General features: G+C 42.2%; 1 protein-coding gene across 1 annotated transcript in view; it reads left to right on the top strand.

Annotated features, from left to right (window-relative positions):
* The first annotated feature begins 2,504 nt into the window (after positions 1 to 2,504).
* vps53 (VPS53 subunit of GARP complex) overlaps positions 2,505 to 16,883 on the top strand; it is a 28,710-nt gene continuing 14,331 nt past the window's right edge. Inside the window, exons 1-11 of the mRNA XM_069668471.1 lie at positions 2,505 to 2,619; positions 3,168 to 3,248; positions 4,080 to 4,129; positions 4,218 to 4,284; positions 10,768 to 10,854; positions 11,295 to 11,410; positions 11,846 to 11,965; positions 15,276 to 15,354; positions 15,495 to 15,638; positions 15,717 to 15,859; positions 16,345 to 16,486. Of these exons, the coding sequence (XP_069524572.1) occupies positions 2,533 to 2,619; positions 3,168 to 3,248; positions 4,080 to 4,129; positions 4,218 to 4,284; positions 10,768 to 10,854; positions 11,295 to 11,410; positions 11,846 to 11,965; positions 15,276 to 15,354; positions 15,495 to 15,638; positions 15,717 to 15,859; positions 16,345 to 16,486 (1,116 nt within the window). The 5' untranslated portion in view covers positions 2,505 to 2,532. The remainder of the gene's footprint in view (positions 2,620 to 3,167; positions 3,249 to 4,079; positions 4,130 to 4,217; positions 4,285 to 10,767; positions 10,855 to 11,294; positions 11,411 to 11,845; positions 11,966 to 15,275; positions 15,355 to 15,494; positions 15,639 to 15,716; positions 15,860 to 16,344; positions 16,487 to 16,883) is intronic.

Here is a 16,883-nt window from a genome sequence, read left to right as displayed (position 1 = left end):
TGCAAAAATTACGATGACGTTACAGCTGGCTCACGCATCGCAGAAGTGGTTGCCATAGGTTACACATAATGATATGCGTCACCCCGTCCATTAACTGGATTGGCTCCTCAGGTTTGTGACGTCTCAAACCTGCCAATCTGAAAACGTGTTGTTCAGCCTGTCCTTGGTACACTGCAGTTTAAAAGCAGACAGGCCCAGCCATGGAGATGACTGCTTATGTTGTCCCTGATATGTCTTGTAGCACATGAAGAACACCACATGGAGATGTTTACAAGGTTAAACATTGATTTTCACTGGAGGGGGTCTTTAAGCAAATCTCTTTATAGCGTCTTTCGCAGCATTTGTATCATCTTAATCTCCAAACCATGACACAGTATTACATGCCCCTTTTTATAATAGTCATAAAGTGTATTTAAACATTGAAATGATATAATATATACACACTCATGTCTGCAGTGTTTGTTGTGACCCCCTGTGAGTCGTGAAACATGTTGTTTTACCTCTGTTGGAGAGATTTATATCAGCTGTCTGACAGCTGCTCTGTCACATCACACTGAAGCCATCTCTTCTCTCGTCCTGCCCTCCTTATCTCATTGCTTTTCTTTCACCTCTTCTGCGATCCAATGTCACCCTCCTTTACACGTTAGTCCACTCCCACCTCCTTTAAAAATGTCAAACTTATTTGCTAATGAATTAAGGCGATTTTATCAAAGACATTTGCAACCTTGCCCTATGAGTCATACATGCATTTCCATGCCTCCTCAATTATAAGTCTTGCTCAGTGTATAAAAACGAGCCTTTATGGAGACTATTTGAGGACCTGTGACACTAGATCACATCATGCCTTCTTTTTCTCCTTCTCTGGACCATATTGATCTTTATCCCTATTAATAATATACAGTTCAACCTGATACCGCCTTTTCTGTCTTTTCCTCTCTTTTCCATCCTCTTTTTTTCTCCTCCCCCCTCCTCATCGTCTTTTCCTCTCTCCTGTATTTTATAATCTTCTCATTCATCATCACTCCTCCACTGCTCTGCTTTCTCTTCCCTTCATCCCTTTCTTTCTAGTCCTTTAAATGCTGTACTTAAATCTTTGTTATATGTTTGTAGACCTCTCTTTGGAATTAAACAGAACTGTGTGTAATGCTCATAAAGCTGTACCTATGGAAGCAAGTGTGTGTGTATGGGTTTATGTCTTTTTCTGTAACAGCAGGGGGCACTGCTGCTTTTTAAATGGCACAGCTGACAGCAATATGTTACTGAGGTAGTGGGAGGCTGTTGATTGATAGTAGGTGTTGTGAAGACAATTTTATTATATATTTAAAATTCACTGCAGTAGAAGGCACCCACAACCACGTTGCAGCTCATGACAGACCATGATGTTTAAGGACACATTTAAAGGATGTTGGAAGACAGACAATGTGGGAGGAAGTTGTAAGGCTGTGAAAAATTGTATTAAAATATTCTTAGAGGGGATTTAGCCACCTCAGCTCACTTAGGGCTTTAAGGGACGGAGGTGGAAAAAGAGTTCAAAAGTTCATGTTTTACTGAGTGAACTTTATCTATCAATCATTATTTTGAAAGTCTGTTTAAATACACACAAGCCACTAATGTAGTCAGGGGGCAGAGATGTGGAGTTGTGACGCCTACATTTGCACAACATGAGCTTCACAGGATCTTCACATGTATCTTTACACCACAGATACAGATTCTTTAATCTTTCAGAAAAGTTGCAAGTAAGAAAACTAAGACGACCCTATTTTTAAAACTTTAAATTAAAGTTCTTATTTTCGTAATTTGATTATTGCATGTAGCCTAATTGTTGTGTTTTATCTATTAAAAAATATAATTCTACCCATATGCCTCTGAACCTCACACTCAGACCATGGCAGCACCCTGTTGAGCCTAATGCCCAACTTCAGTTGTAATTGCTTTATGTGTACAAATGCTTCCTTCCCTGTTTACAAGATGTTTTTCCAAATCCAAAAATTGTGACAGCCCAATAGCTACATCTATGGGTGGCTGTTTTAAAAATAATATTGCACTTAATATTCTAAGCCTGTAGCAGAAGTAAAAATATAGGCCTATCGTAGAAAGGCCTACCAATTTATTGATTTGATAAATGTGTAAAACTAATAGTAGAAGAAAAGGTAACAGCTGTGAAGTTTTTTATTTATTTATTTAATTAAATAATACATGTTAATAGGCGTAATAGGTTATGACTTTGAGTCACTGTCTCTAAATGCAACATGTAGGTAAACAATAGTTTATTTCATATAAACCCATATATTTTATATATTTGCCACTTTGTTTAATATTTTATGTTTTTACTTTACAGATATGATTTGTTTCGGGGTTAAGTTTGCACCAAATATCAGATAGGAAAGGGATTCGGTGGAAAGAGAACATGAGATATGTAGTTCTGATTTCCGACTGGCCTGAAAGCACCGTTTCTCCAACGTCATCCGGTATCCCAGAAGCCTTGTCACCAGGAAGTGGTATGCCGGAGAGATCTCTGGTTTTATTTTGACAATGATGGAGGAGGAAGAATTTGAATTTGCTGAGGATTTGGAGGCTATTTTGCATCTAACCCCAGAGGTGCAATTAGCCATTGAACAGGTAACCATTGTGATATTGATATTGTGGTGGTTTTTTAAGCCTTGTTGCTGGTTTTGCTAACAAACGACCAGCTGTTAGCATGCTAACCCATCCTGCGGACACACTGAATGTGACACTGCTGTATGACGACTGCTATCTATTAAACATTTGACAGCTATTTACAGTGTTAAGCTAAGAGAGTACTTTATGTGATAGTTTACATCTTAATGCGTGTCATTAGTTTACGAAGCTGTCTTAGCCTTTTCGCCTTTGATTACTTTCGTCGTGAATGTTAGGGTACCATTGCAGGTGTAATTAGACTCCACTCATTCAACGTATGTGCAGCTTGTCGGTAACGATTTGCTTGAGGTTTTGTAGTAAACTGTTGGATAACTTTCAACAGTCTTTATAGGAGTTTGGTTTGTTGAGCTTTGATATACAGTAGACCTTTAACTACAAACCCTTACAGTTAAAAGGCATCACCATTTAGCATGTAAAAAACATCACAATACACCATCAACTATCAACATGACTTTCTGACTAAATGCCGTTTCTCTTTTGTGTGCAAGGTTTTCCCCAGCCAAGACCCACTGGACAGAGCAGACTTCAATGCCGTGGAATACATCAACACACTGTTCCCCACCGAGCAGGTACAACATAGTGACCTTTAATAGTAATCTGGCCCAGTAAATAGCTTTGTATGACAAGTGGATTAATAGGTTTTCTTTGGTTAGTTGATAATTATTTGCAGTTTACATAAAATAATGGACCTTTTTCACAATAAAAATTACACTTGTCACAGTAGGAAAGTGCAGGTGTTCCTTGTACTTTACTTGTATGATCTATTCAGTGTCTCAGTGAGCTCTCGGTGAGGAAAAAGAAAGTAAGCAGTGTAATGTATGAGGGTGTCTAGCTTGCAGTCCCTAACTAAGGTCTAACAACAACATACAAATGATTAAACCAGAATCAGACAATAACAACTGAAAGAAAAAACCTTTGTGTATTATTTATCGAAACTGAATCTTTGAAAATTGGGTAAATGGCAATACATGTTTTGTATACTAGACGTCCATAAGGGGTCAGTGTTACCTTATAGTTTTTGCTTATGTACTGTTGAAGGCCTCTGAGTGAGTGCATGCATTTTCACCCAATTGATTTTTAATGTGTAATGATTAAATAGGTCAGTGTTAAAACCTGACCTGCATCTGAAATAAAAGTTTAGTAGAATATGTATGATGATTGTATGCGAAACCATCAGCAACAATAATGCATTTAAAGCTCCAAAGTATAAAGCTGTGTTTAGAGCTTTTGGAAAATATACACACAACACATTAACTGAAGGATAAAAATACTACAATGTTATTTTAAAAAAGGTATTACTTTTATATACTGTATACTTTCAGTAAAACACTGTGATCTTTAGGATGTATCACAAACATAGTCATGTTCGACTGATTCCCTGTCTTTGTATTTCTCCCCAGTCTTTGGCTAATATTGATGACGTGGTAAACAAGATTCGTCTGAAGATTCGGTGAGTTCATGTCCATTACTTTTCTGCTTCTTGTTTGTGTTTTACCTTAAATTTAAACTAACTGCCACCTTCTTGTCACATTTTATAGGCGCCTGGACGACAACATCAGGACAGTGGTGAGAGGTCAGACCAATGTGGGCCAGGATGGCAGACAGGTGAGTTGAGCCTCAAGTCCACAGAGACATAGGCCCTGTTCACACCTGTTATTCACACCTGTTATTAGCACAGTACAGTTGTGAGGACACTAAAGATGCATTGAGAAGCAATCGCTCAGACCACATTTGGAGGTCATTTGTGCCACATATGATCTCTTTAGCAATGTTGACCTGACCACATTGTAGGGCAACAGTGATGTCGAATGGCAGATCAGTCACATGTTATTCTAGCCTGATTTAGTACTTCTCATCTCAGTTGTCTCTGCTGCAAGTCTGCAACAATTTATCATCAACTAATGCTATTATAATGACAATAATGAATGTGTTTATTTACATTAAGAGCAGATGCATGTTAATACCAGGTGTAAACAGGGCCATAGTGCAAATGTTGGAGGACATTCTTGGACATTGAGTTCTTTTTATTTGTTATTGTACATCCAGTTCACCCCACCTGGCATATTCATCACTTGGTATGTTCAAAACAGCATCCTCCTGCTGTAGTTAAAGCGATGCCATAGGTTGTTCCCAACCCAGAAAAACACGTTCTTCCCGCTCGCCTACTCTTTCCTCCCTCCACACTGCTTCCATGGAAAAGGACAAGATGACTCAGAACCATTCCCGCTGCTCAAACTGCCGCTCTTTACGGAAAGCACGTCTGGGAAATAGATCCCTGTATGTAAATACTTAAATTTCTTCTGAACCCAGGCTTTTGAGTCTTTGCCTCCTCTTGTTGGAGCTCGACGGAAAAGAACAGCCCCTGCTCATTTAATCCAGGTCCTTGCCATGTCAAGGAGTTGTGGCTTTAAGGGAACGTGACACCTGATGGGTGAGCCGTGTATGTTCTGACCAGTTGACATGATTAGGTGTGCGTTGTCGTCAGGGAGTCTGGCCTGGTGGCCCTGTCTTTCCCAGTTAGCTACCGTTTGGTAGCAGGAAACGCTCTAAGCCCCGTCCAGACCAATAACATTACACAGTCACACACAATAATTTGAGTTTGTTTTTCCAACCCCACAGTGGCGTTCCAACATTTCCAGTGGGAAAAATCTTTTCTACAGACGGAAAGACGGAGAGGTGTTCGTCTCAACATGGCGACAGAAACATAAAGACAGCAATAGAGTAAACCCAACAAGATCAGCATTACGGTCATTGCTGCTGTTGACTGAACTCACTCACTGAGTTAAAGGCAATCCTCAGGGTGAAACCCAAGATGGTAACATTTATGGAGAAGGATGGCGAGAGGAGGAGAGAGAGAGAGAGAGAGAGAGTGGAGGAAGTCTGGGGAATGATTTCCCTGCTCAGACTGAGAGTGTGGAAATGTGACCGTCTAAGTGGTCAGACTCTGGCAGCTAAAGGAGCTTATATTCAGGGTGTCTATGGCTGTGATACTTGGCAAGAAATGTCTTTATGTTCGCTTCATTTATTAAAAACAGCAAATGAATTTTCAGGATGATGTGATGATTTTAGAACATTAAAGTTAGTGGACGTTTTGAAACGTTAATTGAGGAAACTCTGACATGGCATCAAATGCATCCCCATATAGCCCTACAAGCCCTATGAGTGACTGTAATACATGGTGCAAGAACTCTGTTATTAACCTGATATTATGACAGAGCTCATATGTGGCTAATCTGGGTTAATGCTTTTAATTTACATGATTTCATGTGGTCAAAATATTACACACGCTGTTTCCTACAACGCTACTGAAGATGAGGGCAGTGTGTTGGAGTCTCCTCCTGACTGGACACAGCTTTACACACATACTCGCAGACTATTAGTGGGTAACACCTGCTCCACAGGCAGCTGAGCTCAATATCATACAGATAATAAAATGTTATATTGCGTATATTTTTTGCTTTTTGTGATGAAAATGAAGGACGTGAAAGCATTTTGGTTGGAACCAATTTGTGGTAGTATGATGATCTCATTAAAGGATCAGTTCGTTTATTTTCAACCTCAGTCCTATCACGTTATTATGGGGAGCTAATGCCACTATGGCAGAAATTTTTTTTTCGTTCTGGGCCTTTGGAGGAGGCAATCTGCTTCTCCAATGGGGCATGGAAAACCAGACTACGTAAAACGCATCATCTGGTGGAGGCCAGGGAGCTCGCTAAACTACACTTCCTCAATCTAGGACGCTGCCTCCAATGTCATGCCTCGTTCAAAATCGTCAGGTTTGAAATGTAGACTGCAGACCTGAAGATTTTTTAGACGTTCCACCGGTATATTCTCGTCGTTTTTCAGATTCTGTACCGCTCTGAGCCATTGCAGCGAAACCGGTCGTATTTCACTGCAGAGTCTCTTGCTGGGCCGTTCCTTTCAGAGGGAGGGGCGCAATACATGCTGGGGCCTTTTTTACACTGCGGTTTCGCCTCAGCGCCTCAACCAAGCACCGTCCTCATGCCACCTTTGTCATTTTACATTGGACGCCTGCATAAAGCCGCCCCAGTGTGTGTTTTTAAAAAGCGTTCCGGCATTGCAGAAGCAAAACGTGTGCGAGGTGTAAACAAACGTGCTTCAAATACACACACACAGAATCAGAATCAGAATATCTTTATTGTCATTGTAACAGGTTCAACGAAATTAAGTGCAATCCTTTGTCGTGCAAAAGAGCTTGTAAATAATAAAAAAGAAGAAACACATAAAAAAAAACAATCAGTATAAAACAACACACTCACTCGTCCACAATGCAATATTTCACATGGTGCTGTTCCGCCCTGCCGGCTCTGCAGTTTAAACAGACGCCGCTTCGCCTCTGTTACTTCCTCCGAAGCCGGCTCATAGGCGGAACGACTTCACCCCACCATTCCGCCTCCGTGCGTTCTCCAGAAGACGGAGCGTAACAGAGGCGTAATAATCCCGCCTTGAACTGGCAGTGTAAAAAAGCCCTTGGGTGTTGTAGGAATGTAGAACGGGCTAAACCACAAGGTATTTGTCCAACTTTCTCCACAGCTGTTGCGCCAATTTCAAATATTATTGCTTCTATTGATTACAGAGAACACCAGCTTTGACTGACAGTGGCTTTTTCCAGGGGTGCATTGCTCCTTTAAGAAGACCAAACATTTGTTATCACTTACTACCTGCTCCCCACACTCCTACAACCTAATATTAAGGCTGTTCTTGCTGCTTGCATGATTGGCAACCTGGCATTTATTCTTTCTGTGTAGGTGATTTTATAGTTTTGTGTGTGTGTGTGTGTGGGACTGTGCTTTTAAAGAGGGCTGCAGTGTTGGGTGGTCTCCCTATAGAATGGACATTAATGTAAATATTTAACGTTAAAGCAGAAAGTGTAGCTCACAGCTTGTTTTAGTTTCCGTGCTTTTGTCACTTTCTTTCTCTTGTGTCCTAAATTACATCTTCACAGCTTTTACGAGTGTTTCTGTATTTCTATTTGTTTCAATAAATCTGGGTCACGCTCTGCAGATTCTATCAGTCTGCGCCTCAGTTATGTTAAGTGACTCAGTGACAGAAAGGCCTATAAAATGTGACTGCCACATCATCTGACAGCACCGACTTAGCCAAAAGCTTGTGTTGTTTTCCACGACTGTAAAGTCGAAATTAAACAGTCAGAGATGCATGTTTCTATTTATGACACAATGCATTGGATATTATGTTCTGTTAGATTTAGCTTCTTTCGAAATTGTCTTGCTAAATGTTTACATGAGGCGCTGTTGGGTTGATCTGATTTATTGTATTTGGCCCTGAACTCACCGTTGAAGCTGTCAGTCAAAAGGGAGGAGTGAAGTGCATCCAAAAGACGCTCCTTTTTAACTCTATAATGCCGCCACAGAACATGTGCCGTATTGCATGTTAGAGAAACACTGCTGTGCATGTGTGTTTTGTGTGTGAGAGCAGATAACATCTCGGGGCATGGAGGCGCCTTCTGGGCAGTGGTCTCTCTCTCTCTCTCTCTCTCTCTCTGCTTTCCTCAAGGCTAAATGCAGGAAATGAGCGCTAGGAAGCGAGCCAGATTGACTCAGCTGAGTGTGCCTGAGCGACAATTGCAGCCTTGGAGCTTCTGGCCTCTTTCTGCGTGCACTTTGTTTGCTCAAGGACTCCTCCAGGGAAACTCTTTCAAGATTCAGTGGCACTCCCTTTCCTCCTCACTCTCAGATCAAAGCGTCATCATTAAAGCCGCCTGCAGTTTTCCAATTCATTTATCAATCACCGAACAACCGAGGAGGATGTATGCAAGCTTCAGTCAGACCATTTAAAACAAAGTACATGCTGTTTAAGGGTTAAATGTCAGCGTGGTTCTGTTGTGATTTTATGACCTGGTCACATTGTGCGGTCTTGACTTTGATTGTGTCTCCATGACACTGTCCCCAAGCGCTGCTGTCTGACCACACACAGGAAGGAAAATGAATCCTCTGCTGTCAGTGCGAGCTTTATTTATGTGTGTGTGTGTGTGTGTGTGCGCACTTCTTGTGCGTCTGCTCGCTCGCTGTCTCTTAGAGGTGCTTGTAAAAGTGGTAAATTCCTCGCACAGCTGGTGCCGGCTGTTAGCATTCCTTGTGTGCATGTGTCTGTGTGACTGTGTCTGCGGAGAGTCAGAGTTGTGTCGCGCAGCATCGGGCCAAGAGAAGCCAATTATCTTGGCATCAGATGTCGGAGCACAATCTCTGTTTGGGAGCATCAAAGAACAGCTGCCGTGTCAGATGATGGGGAAATATTAGAACAGCACGTTAACCATCTAACAATTGTAACTGTCTGATGTGATGTAATCCGCTCCGGCTTTATAGGCTGTTAAAACTGCTAATAATCTCTTCAGCCTTTACAGTGACAGCCTTTATGTGGAGATTAGCCTCATGGCTCATGTGTCAATATGAGCTCTCGATGTCACATATGTAGATATGTTGTCAATTAGACGGCCAATTAGGCTGTTCGGCATCGCCTCCATTCTGGGAATGGGAACAGGCTCATTTTTCACATGTTAAGGAGGTGGTGAGCGAGGATGAAAACATAACTCAGGAAATTTGACCCAGACTGGGAAACCACATCGGCTCACAGTTATTCCACACACTGCCTCTGCTTTTCAACAATATGAACTTTATATTTAATGTTTGGGTGGATGCATTGTGAAGAAATAAATGCATTTGACCGTAAGTTGCTGGTAGGGTGTGCACGTTCTTCGCTCAGAAATGTGTTGAGTGAAGAAATGTAGACAACAGACAGAGAATGTTTATTCGTAAGGTGACTCACTTGCACAGTACACACTCCCTCCAGGAAGTTGCGATGTTGCATTCCTGCAAATTTATACAAATTCAACCAACTGCTGCAACTTTTTCTCAACCTTGCAAGTTTGGCTATTTGCCGCAATTTTTCAACAAATTTGACTGATCATCCTATTTCTCCCCGCGTGTGATAGTCATTTATGTCACTGAAGTTACCTCTTTGCAATCTTGTATATAACACATTAGCTATGGTTTATACTGTTGCAGCAGCTGATCTAAAGAGTAAAACAGCTTAAAGTGTTAATCTCGAAGATCTCAGTTTCATTCTCTTTGGCGGCACCTATGGCGAGAAACGGTAATTGCGGGAGCACACTTCCCAGATATCCAGACAGTGTTTCATGTGTGACGTCCACAGTTGGCTCCGGTTGTAACTCCTGAGTTTCCTTTTTAGACCGTTTGCCTTCATCTGAGTGTCAATTAGTTTCTTTTTCTTTGGATTTTCACTTATTGTTGAAGTTGTATCTGTCGTCATCGATCTTTTCTTTGTTTGTTCAGCCATAGTAGATTACTGTTTACTCGCAACACTTGCAGAGACCAGAGAAGCAGCCGCTTAGCTCCGCCTACCCACTCTGGCAGACCAACCACTGCTGGGTGATGGAAAATGCGTCACTAACTGGGCGCCGCTTGTGACGCCCAGTCCATAATATTACTATATACTGCAAATGCAAAGGCTTTCATCAGTGGGCCATAGGCTCAATCACCATTGTGTTACCTCATTCAGCGATAGATAGTGGCTTAACAGACATTTATTTACATGAAAATATTTGAGATAATCACTTTAAATAAAATAACATGTAGATTCTCCTTTGCACGTAAAGTTAGCATTAATGTGGACGTGCAGTTGGAAATGAGTTTTTTTTTTCTTGACATGAAATTTGATCGGCAGGGAACAGCTCGCTCAGCCAATAGATGGCTTGATTGGAGTGTTTGTCCCAGTGGCTCACATTGGATGGCTCATGTGTGCAAATAAAAGCCTTAAAACACCTCGGCATGCAGTGCAACTTTTTGGAAAAAGCTACTGCCAACTTCAAGTGTTATTCTGCTTGCGGATGAGCTGAACTAGACATGAACATTACAATTCCCCCGGCCCAAATATTCAAGCCTGTTCAGACCACTGATTTGAAGTGTTTTCCGCTCCCCATGGTGCAGACACACAAACATGATCAGTATGTGTGTGTGTGTGTTTTAATACAGTAGTTGAAAATGTGTCTTCTCTGTATGTTTCATGTTGCCCTATTTGTTTTGCCCGCAGGCTCTGGAGGAGGCCCAGATTGCCATCGGGCAGCTCTTTGGCAAAATTAAAGACATCAAGGACAAGGCGGAGAAGTCTGAACAAATGGTGTGTACAACACAAACACACACACACGCACTCCAAGGTATGACCCTAGATCAGATCAGAGCAGATGCAGCCTGTATCCTCTGTCTTTTGGAATAGAGGACAGAGGGGAAAGTTATTTAAAGTTGTGGTAATGCACCTTCCATGTGTCTGTTACAAGAAGCGGTGTGTTTGTGTGTCAGTAAGAGTCAGAGGAAGGCCAGTAGGCTGGGCGAGCAGACCCTCCCTCAGGAGGCATGTAGGAGCAATTGTTTCTCAAACAAGTGGGTGTGTCGTTCATCTTGATGTATTTCTCTGTTTCCTGTTTCCCCATCCAGTGAACCACTCTCTCACTGCCTTCTCTTTTTTCCCTTCTCATCGCTGTACTTTCACCTCTTTTCACCTCCTTTGTCTTTCTGTTATTATGTGGCCAACATATCCGACTTATCTCTCTTCCTGCACAGGTGAAGGAGATTACGAGGGACATAAAGCAGCTGGACCATGCCAAGCGCCACCTCACGACGTCCATCACCACCCTCAACCACCTGCACATGCTGGCAGGGGGCGTGGACTCTTTAGAGTGGGTACAATCGCATTTAACAGATCACAGCAAAACTATAAAGCATCTGTTGAGAGCTGTGAGATATACACTTAACTTTATGATACAGGTTTAGTTGCTTCTAGAAGAGGGCTGTAAAATAGGCTCAATAAGAAACTAATATGTTCTGATACAACATCTGATTTAACTGAATAAGCCCATAGACTTTCACATGGATACAAATAAGAATACTGTGCAGGCTCCACAAGGGGTTTAATCACTCTCCTCTCTTTTATCCAAATCCTGGGAGTGGGTGGTTTTCTCACATTTAGCCTGATTAATTTACACTTGTGAGAGATTTAACACTCACTCATTCTCTAATTATATAAATAACCAAGATAACGGAGGTGCATGAGAAAATAAATATTGGTTTATTGGTTTATTATTGAGGTAATTGATATGTGTTTTGTGTTCCAGGGCCATGACCAGAAAGAGGCAGTATGGCGAGGTGGCCAACCTGCTGCAGGGAGTGGTCAACGTGCTGGAACATTTCCAAAAGTACATGGGCATACCCCAGATCAGACAGCTGTCTGAGAGGTAACTATGATGCACGCTCAAACAGTAGGGATGTGTATCGTTATTTTAACGGTATTACTACTCTTATCGATACTGCTTAAGGATCCTGTACTTTAATGGTACTCTTCTCGGTTCTATTTGTTAATTTTTAAGAGCAAAAAACTACATTTTTCCCACTTCCGCTAACCAAAACACACACTTAACCTACCGAAAAAACTGCAAGTATCCCGCACGCCGGCGTGTTTAACAGCAGAACAGCTTCTTTGTGTTGGTCTGAAGCAAACGTTCACAGGTGGGGAAACTTCAATGACTGTAGTGATTGTTTTAGTTCCTCTCTCCGTTCCTCCTCTACTCTGTTAATCTGGAACAGATCGGCTGCAGGAGCCGTATTAGTCAACAGAGCTGTCAATCATCCTTTTTACAGCATCAGATAACTAATTAGAAATAAACTTGTCAGAAAAATGAACACTTGGATGTAAATCAGCATGATAAGAACTAACTATAATGACAGAAACCATGTTTGAGAACCATATTTGGCGTGTATTTAGATTTTATAGTTTGACTCATGTCCCATCTGTTAACATGGAGGAGGCGGGCTTTATGACCTATACTGCAGCCAGTCAGCAGGGGGCGCTCAAAATGTTTTGGCTTCACTTTTAGGGAGCTGTCATGTCGTCCATCTTTTTATACAGTCTATGTTAAGGACAGATCGCTCGTGTTTCCGCCCTTACAAGCATAAGTGTTGTTGCACTTGTGGCAACGAGCATTGTCGTCATCGACTCTGGTGAAGTGTAACTACACTTTTTAACGTTTAGTTCTCTCTTGTGCGTGCGCGAGCGTGTGTGCTGTAGCATGTGTGAGAGAGAGCTGCAGCCGCCCCTTGCACACAGGCTCCGCGAGAGAGATCTCTCTTCTGGATTCATCACAGATGAATGTCTTAATATTACTGCAAAATTAGAAAAGGTTGCTGAGATTAAATGTGCAAGATAACGTTTTTATAGCAATAATAAACAGGAAATGTATTTTCTTGATTTCTCCAGCTAATCAATAATTCAGCCCAGGGCCCGTTTAATACCGGGTTTCAGCACCATCCCTGCACACAAGGTTTTTCACCCAGTGTGTTCGAATACACTCTTCAATTCTTGAATGCTCAGGGTGTAGTGCCTTGCTCAAGCTCTCCTTTGGTGTTTGGTGAGCAGCATAACTGTAAAGAAAGAAGCCAGTTCAGAGTTTACAGCTGAAATATTCCAGGAGGAGTGGTTACGGTATTTGGGTGGGGGTATTTTGCCTACTACATCCTGTTTATGCTACACACGCATACATGCACAATTCCCTACAGGAAGGAAACCCTCTGACTATTGTGCTTCTGTTGTGCAAGATCAGGGGCATACTTCTCTGAGGGCGTGTTTGTATCTCCGTGCCTGGAAGATGCATTTATAACAATATGATCTTGCCATTTGTTTTTCATGCTTCATGTCTGTCAATCTCACAGTCTAACTTGTAATTAATTTTTATATTGGTAATGTTTGTTTGCTCTGGAGAGAGATTCTGGATGTGGTCTGTTGTTTTTTTTTGTAGACACAGACACGAACACGAAACAAAGTGCATTGTTACGCTATCGTTTCCCACAGCTCCGACAGAATTAGTTTCCATTTTCCCTTCCAGAATCAATTTGGGACACATTAGCTGAGTTGATGTTCATGTTCAAAGCAGTGCGATCTGCCGAAACTAAAAGAAGCCTGACCTTGTGTTCTGTTTTGACTGAGGTGTGGCAGACAGTGTTCATACCAAATAACAGCTGCGTGGAAGAAGTGACTCTGCTGGAGAAACAGATGATAGGAGACAAGCAGGGAAGGGGAAGATGGGAAGACAGGGGGGACAGCTGGAAGCAAACAGTTAACTGAAAGTATCGAGACCTCTGTGAGAAACGAGGATCAGACTAACACGTCTGCCACCACAAGACTCAAACGTGTTTGCAGTAGAGAGGCAACACGTTCACCAATAGTTAATAATAGTAAGAGAATAAAACAGGAGCCGACCGAGGTGGAGAGTTGGGTTTTTAGCCAGCAGCGGGTGCTTTAAAAGAAGGCTACCAGCTTAGTTGGCATCCATCTGCGGGGCTATCTCTCCACCCTCTCCTGTTTATTCTGGATATCTGTCCAGGCTTTATGTGCTGTCCTTGGGTAACCTAGCCTGGATACCTTCAGCCAAACACAGCCTCTCTGAGGACTCCACAGAGTCAGATTGTGTTAAACAGACCACATTTATGTTTCTCTACCACACATATTATTGTTGCTTTACTGACCAGAAACCTGTGTATCCACATTCAGCAATGTGCACTGAAATCAGGACTGAGGAACACATACTAAATGTTGGGGAATAATTGACAGGCAATGGTAACCATCAGTAGTTACACTGTTGGGGGCTGTGTTAGGGGTGATCTGAAAAGTCAGATAGCCTACTGTTATGATAAGATAACTTATTTGATAAGATCCAAAAAACCCCCCAAAAAATTTTTGCAGTAAAATATTTTTTTACAACCATCCATTTCATCAACTAGAAAACATGCTTGTGCTTTGTTCTAAGGGTATCTCAGTTTTTAGAGGCGTTGCTTCCTCTTCTAAAGGTCTGTAAAGCCCTTTTTACACTGCGGTTCCGCCACTGCGTCGTATTGAAGCTCCGCCGCCATGCCACCTTTGCAATGTAACACTGGACCAAGCCACGCCGGCATAAAGCCGCCCCGGTGCGTGTTTTTACATAGCGTTCTGGCGTTGCGGAAGCAAAATGCATGCGAGGTGTAAACAAATAGCGCATGCTCCTCATACACACACACACACACACACACACACACACACAGTGCTGTCCCGCCCTGACGGCTCCACTGTTTACACAGACGGCGTTTCACCTCCATTAAGCCTCTGTTACTACCTCTGATGCCGACTCCGATGCGGAACAACTTCACCCCACCATTCGTGCACTTTGAATAGAAGACGGAATGTAACAGAGGCGTGATAATCCTGCCGTGAACTGGAAGTGTAAAAGGGGCTTAAGACTCTTTGGCAAAGTTTGGCAGAAATATTACATCACTGTAAAAAGATGATACCTTAAAATGCTTGAAATGTGTGAATCATTTTACACAAATAAAGTAAGTATGTTTTCACTGGTTGTTAGCGACAAAAGGTCTTTGCCACAAAGGCTATACTATAAAAGGAGGCCGAAGTGTTTTGTTTATTAGATGCTTCTAAATTAAATGACCATTATTCCTGTCTGACGTCTGACTGTTTGAGAAAACAATAATTATTGAGGTTTCATTGGTTTATGTCCTAACTAGAGTGAAGGCGGCACAGAGTGAGTTGGGGACTCAGATCCTGGCAGATTTCGAAGAAGCCTTCCCATCTCAGGGCTCCAAGGTAAATACTTTGCATGGGACTCTGAATTGTCGTGTTTGGATCATTTTCATTTGTTTGGTCAAATGGTTTTTACAATGTTCTTGCCTAGTTTCTTCCTGCACTTAACTTTATGTCCAACCTTCATTTCACAACCCATCCAGAGACCAGGTGGTCCCAGTAACGTGCTGAGGGACGCCTGTCTGGTGGCCAACGTGCTGGACCCGCGCATCAAACAGGAGATCATCAAAAAGTTCATCAGACAGCACCTTTCAGAGTACCTGGTTTTATTCCAGGAAAACCAAGATGTGAGGGAGACTTTGAATGATCATATAAACAAGGTAGAAGTATTAAAGGTATTAATGAAAACATCTCCTGTTGCTCAGGTTGCATGGTTAGACAAGATAGACCGGCGCTACGCCTGGATCAAACGGCAGCTGGTAGACTATGAGGAGAAGTATGGACGCATGTTTCCTGAGGAGTGGTGCATGACGGAGCGCATTGCTGTGGAGTTCTGCCACATCACCAGGTAACCACACACACATACAACATACAGTACAAAAACCCATTTAGGAACCAGCATTGGAAACTATTAAAGAATTTTATGGTATGTGGCTTCAGCCCATTTAATGAATATTTTCTGCCACAAGAAAAGAGAAAAAAAAACATTAAATGTTATTAAATTAAAAAGGCAGAAACATGTTGTGGGACTTTTGTGCGTTATGAAGTGAACCACACTGGCATTGCGTGCCTGGCCGACTTTCAGTGCAGTTGACGTAGGTGGCCTACATGAGCAGTGACCTAGTGTCCTCACTTCTCAGGGCTCACCCCTCAGCTACACGAGAGCAGGCAGAGTGGGCACTGTTTGTCGTACTTTCAGCTGCAATTGACAATAAAAAAAAACATCTGGAGAAAACTTATGAATAGAAATTAACCTGCTGTGACTTTGCTAAATGGATGTTTATGTTCTTACAGGGGTCATTAGAAACATTTGTTTGTTTGTGTGTGTGTCAGGGTGGAGCTGGCCAAAGTGATGCGCACGCGGGCGAAGGAGATCGAGGTGAAGCTACTCTTGTTTGCTATTCAGAGGACAACAAACTTCGAGGGTCTTCTGGCCAAACGATTCACAGGATGCACCTTGACTGACGTACCTGGAGTGAGTTAATGCACACACACAAACACACTGTACAAACAGGTGTTTTGAGTATTAGCTGAAGCTGCCTCTGATTAATCGAGCAGTTAGTTGGCGAAATATGTCTCTAAAGTTGGTTTTATTTGTATCGCAATTACACTTACTTGGTGTGTAGCTTATTGTGTTCTACACAAACAGAGTCTTCTTTGTGTCACAGCCTGAAGCCAACCTTTTAATCCAGGTCATGTTGCCGTGTGGAGGTGGAAGTGATGATATTGTTGGGGCGCAACTAGGCCAGGCTTCTTCAGACCTGATGATATTTAGGCTAGTCAGAGGCCCTGTTGTCTCCTGGTCAGTTAACACCCATGCCTGGTGGCTTCTGTAATTTGATGAGTGATTTGGTTGAGTGGAATTTCATAAT

The sequence above is a fragment of the Semicossyphus pulcher genome, unplaced genomic scaffold, assembly GCF_022749685.1.
Source record: "Semicossyphus pulcher isolate SPU_LCO1_2020_fin unplaced genomic scaffold, fSemPul1.0.p SCAF_19, whole genome shotgun sequence".
NCBI lineage: Eukaryota > Metazoa > Chordata > Actinopteri > Labriformes > Labridae > Semicossyphus > Semicossyphus pulcher.
Note: the sequence above shows the minus strand (reverse complement) of the source record. Positions and strands in the feature narration are given on the sequence as shown.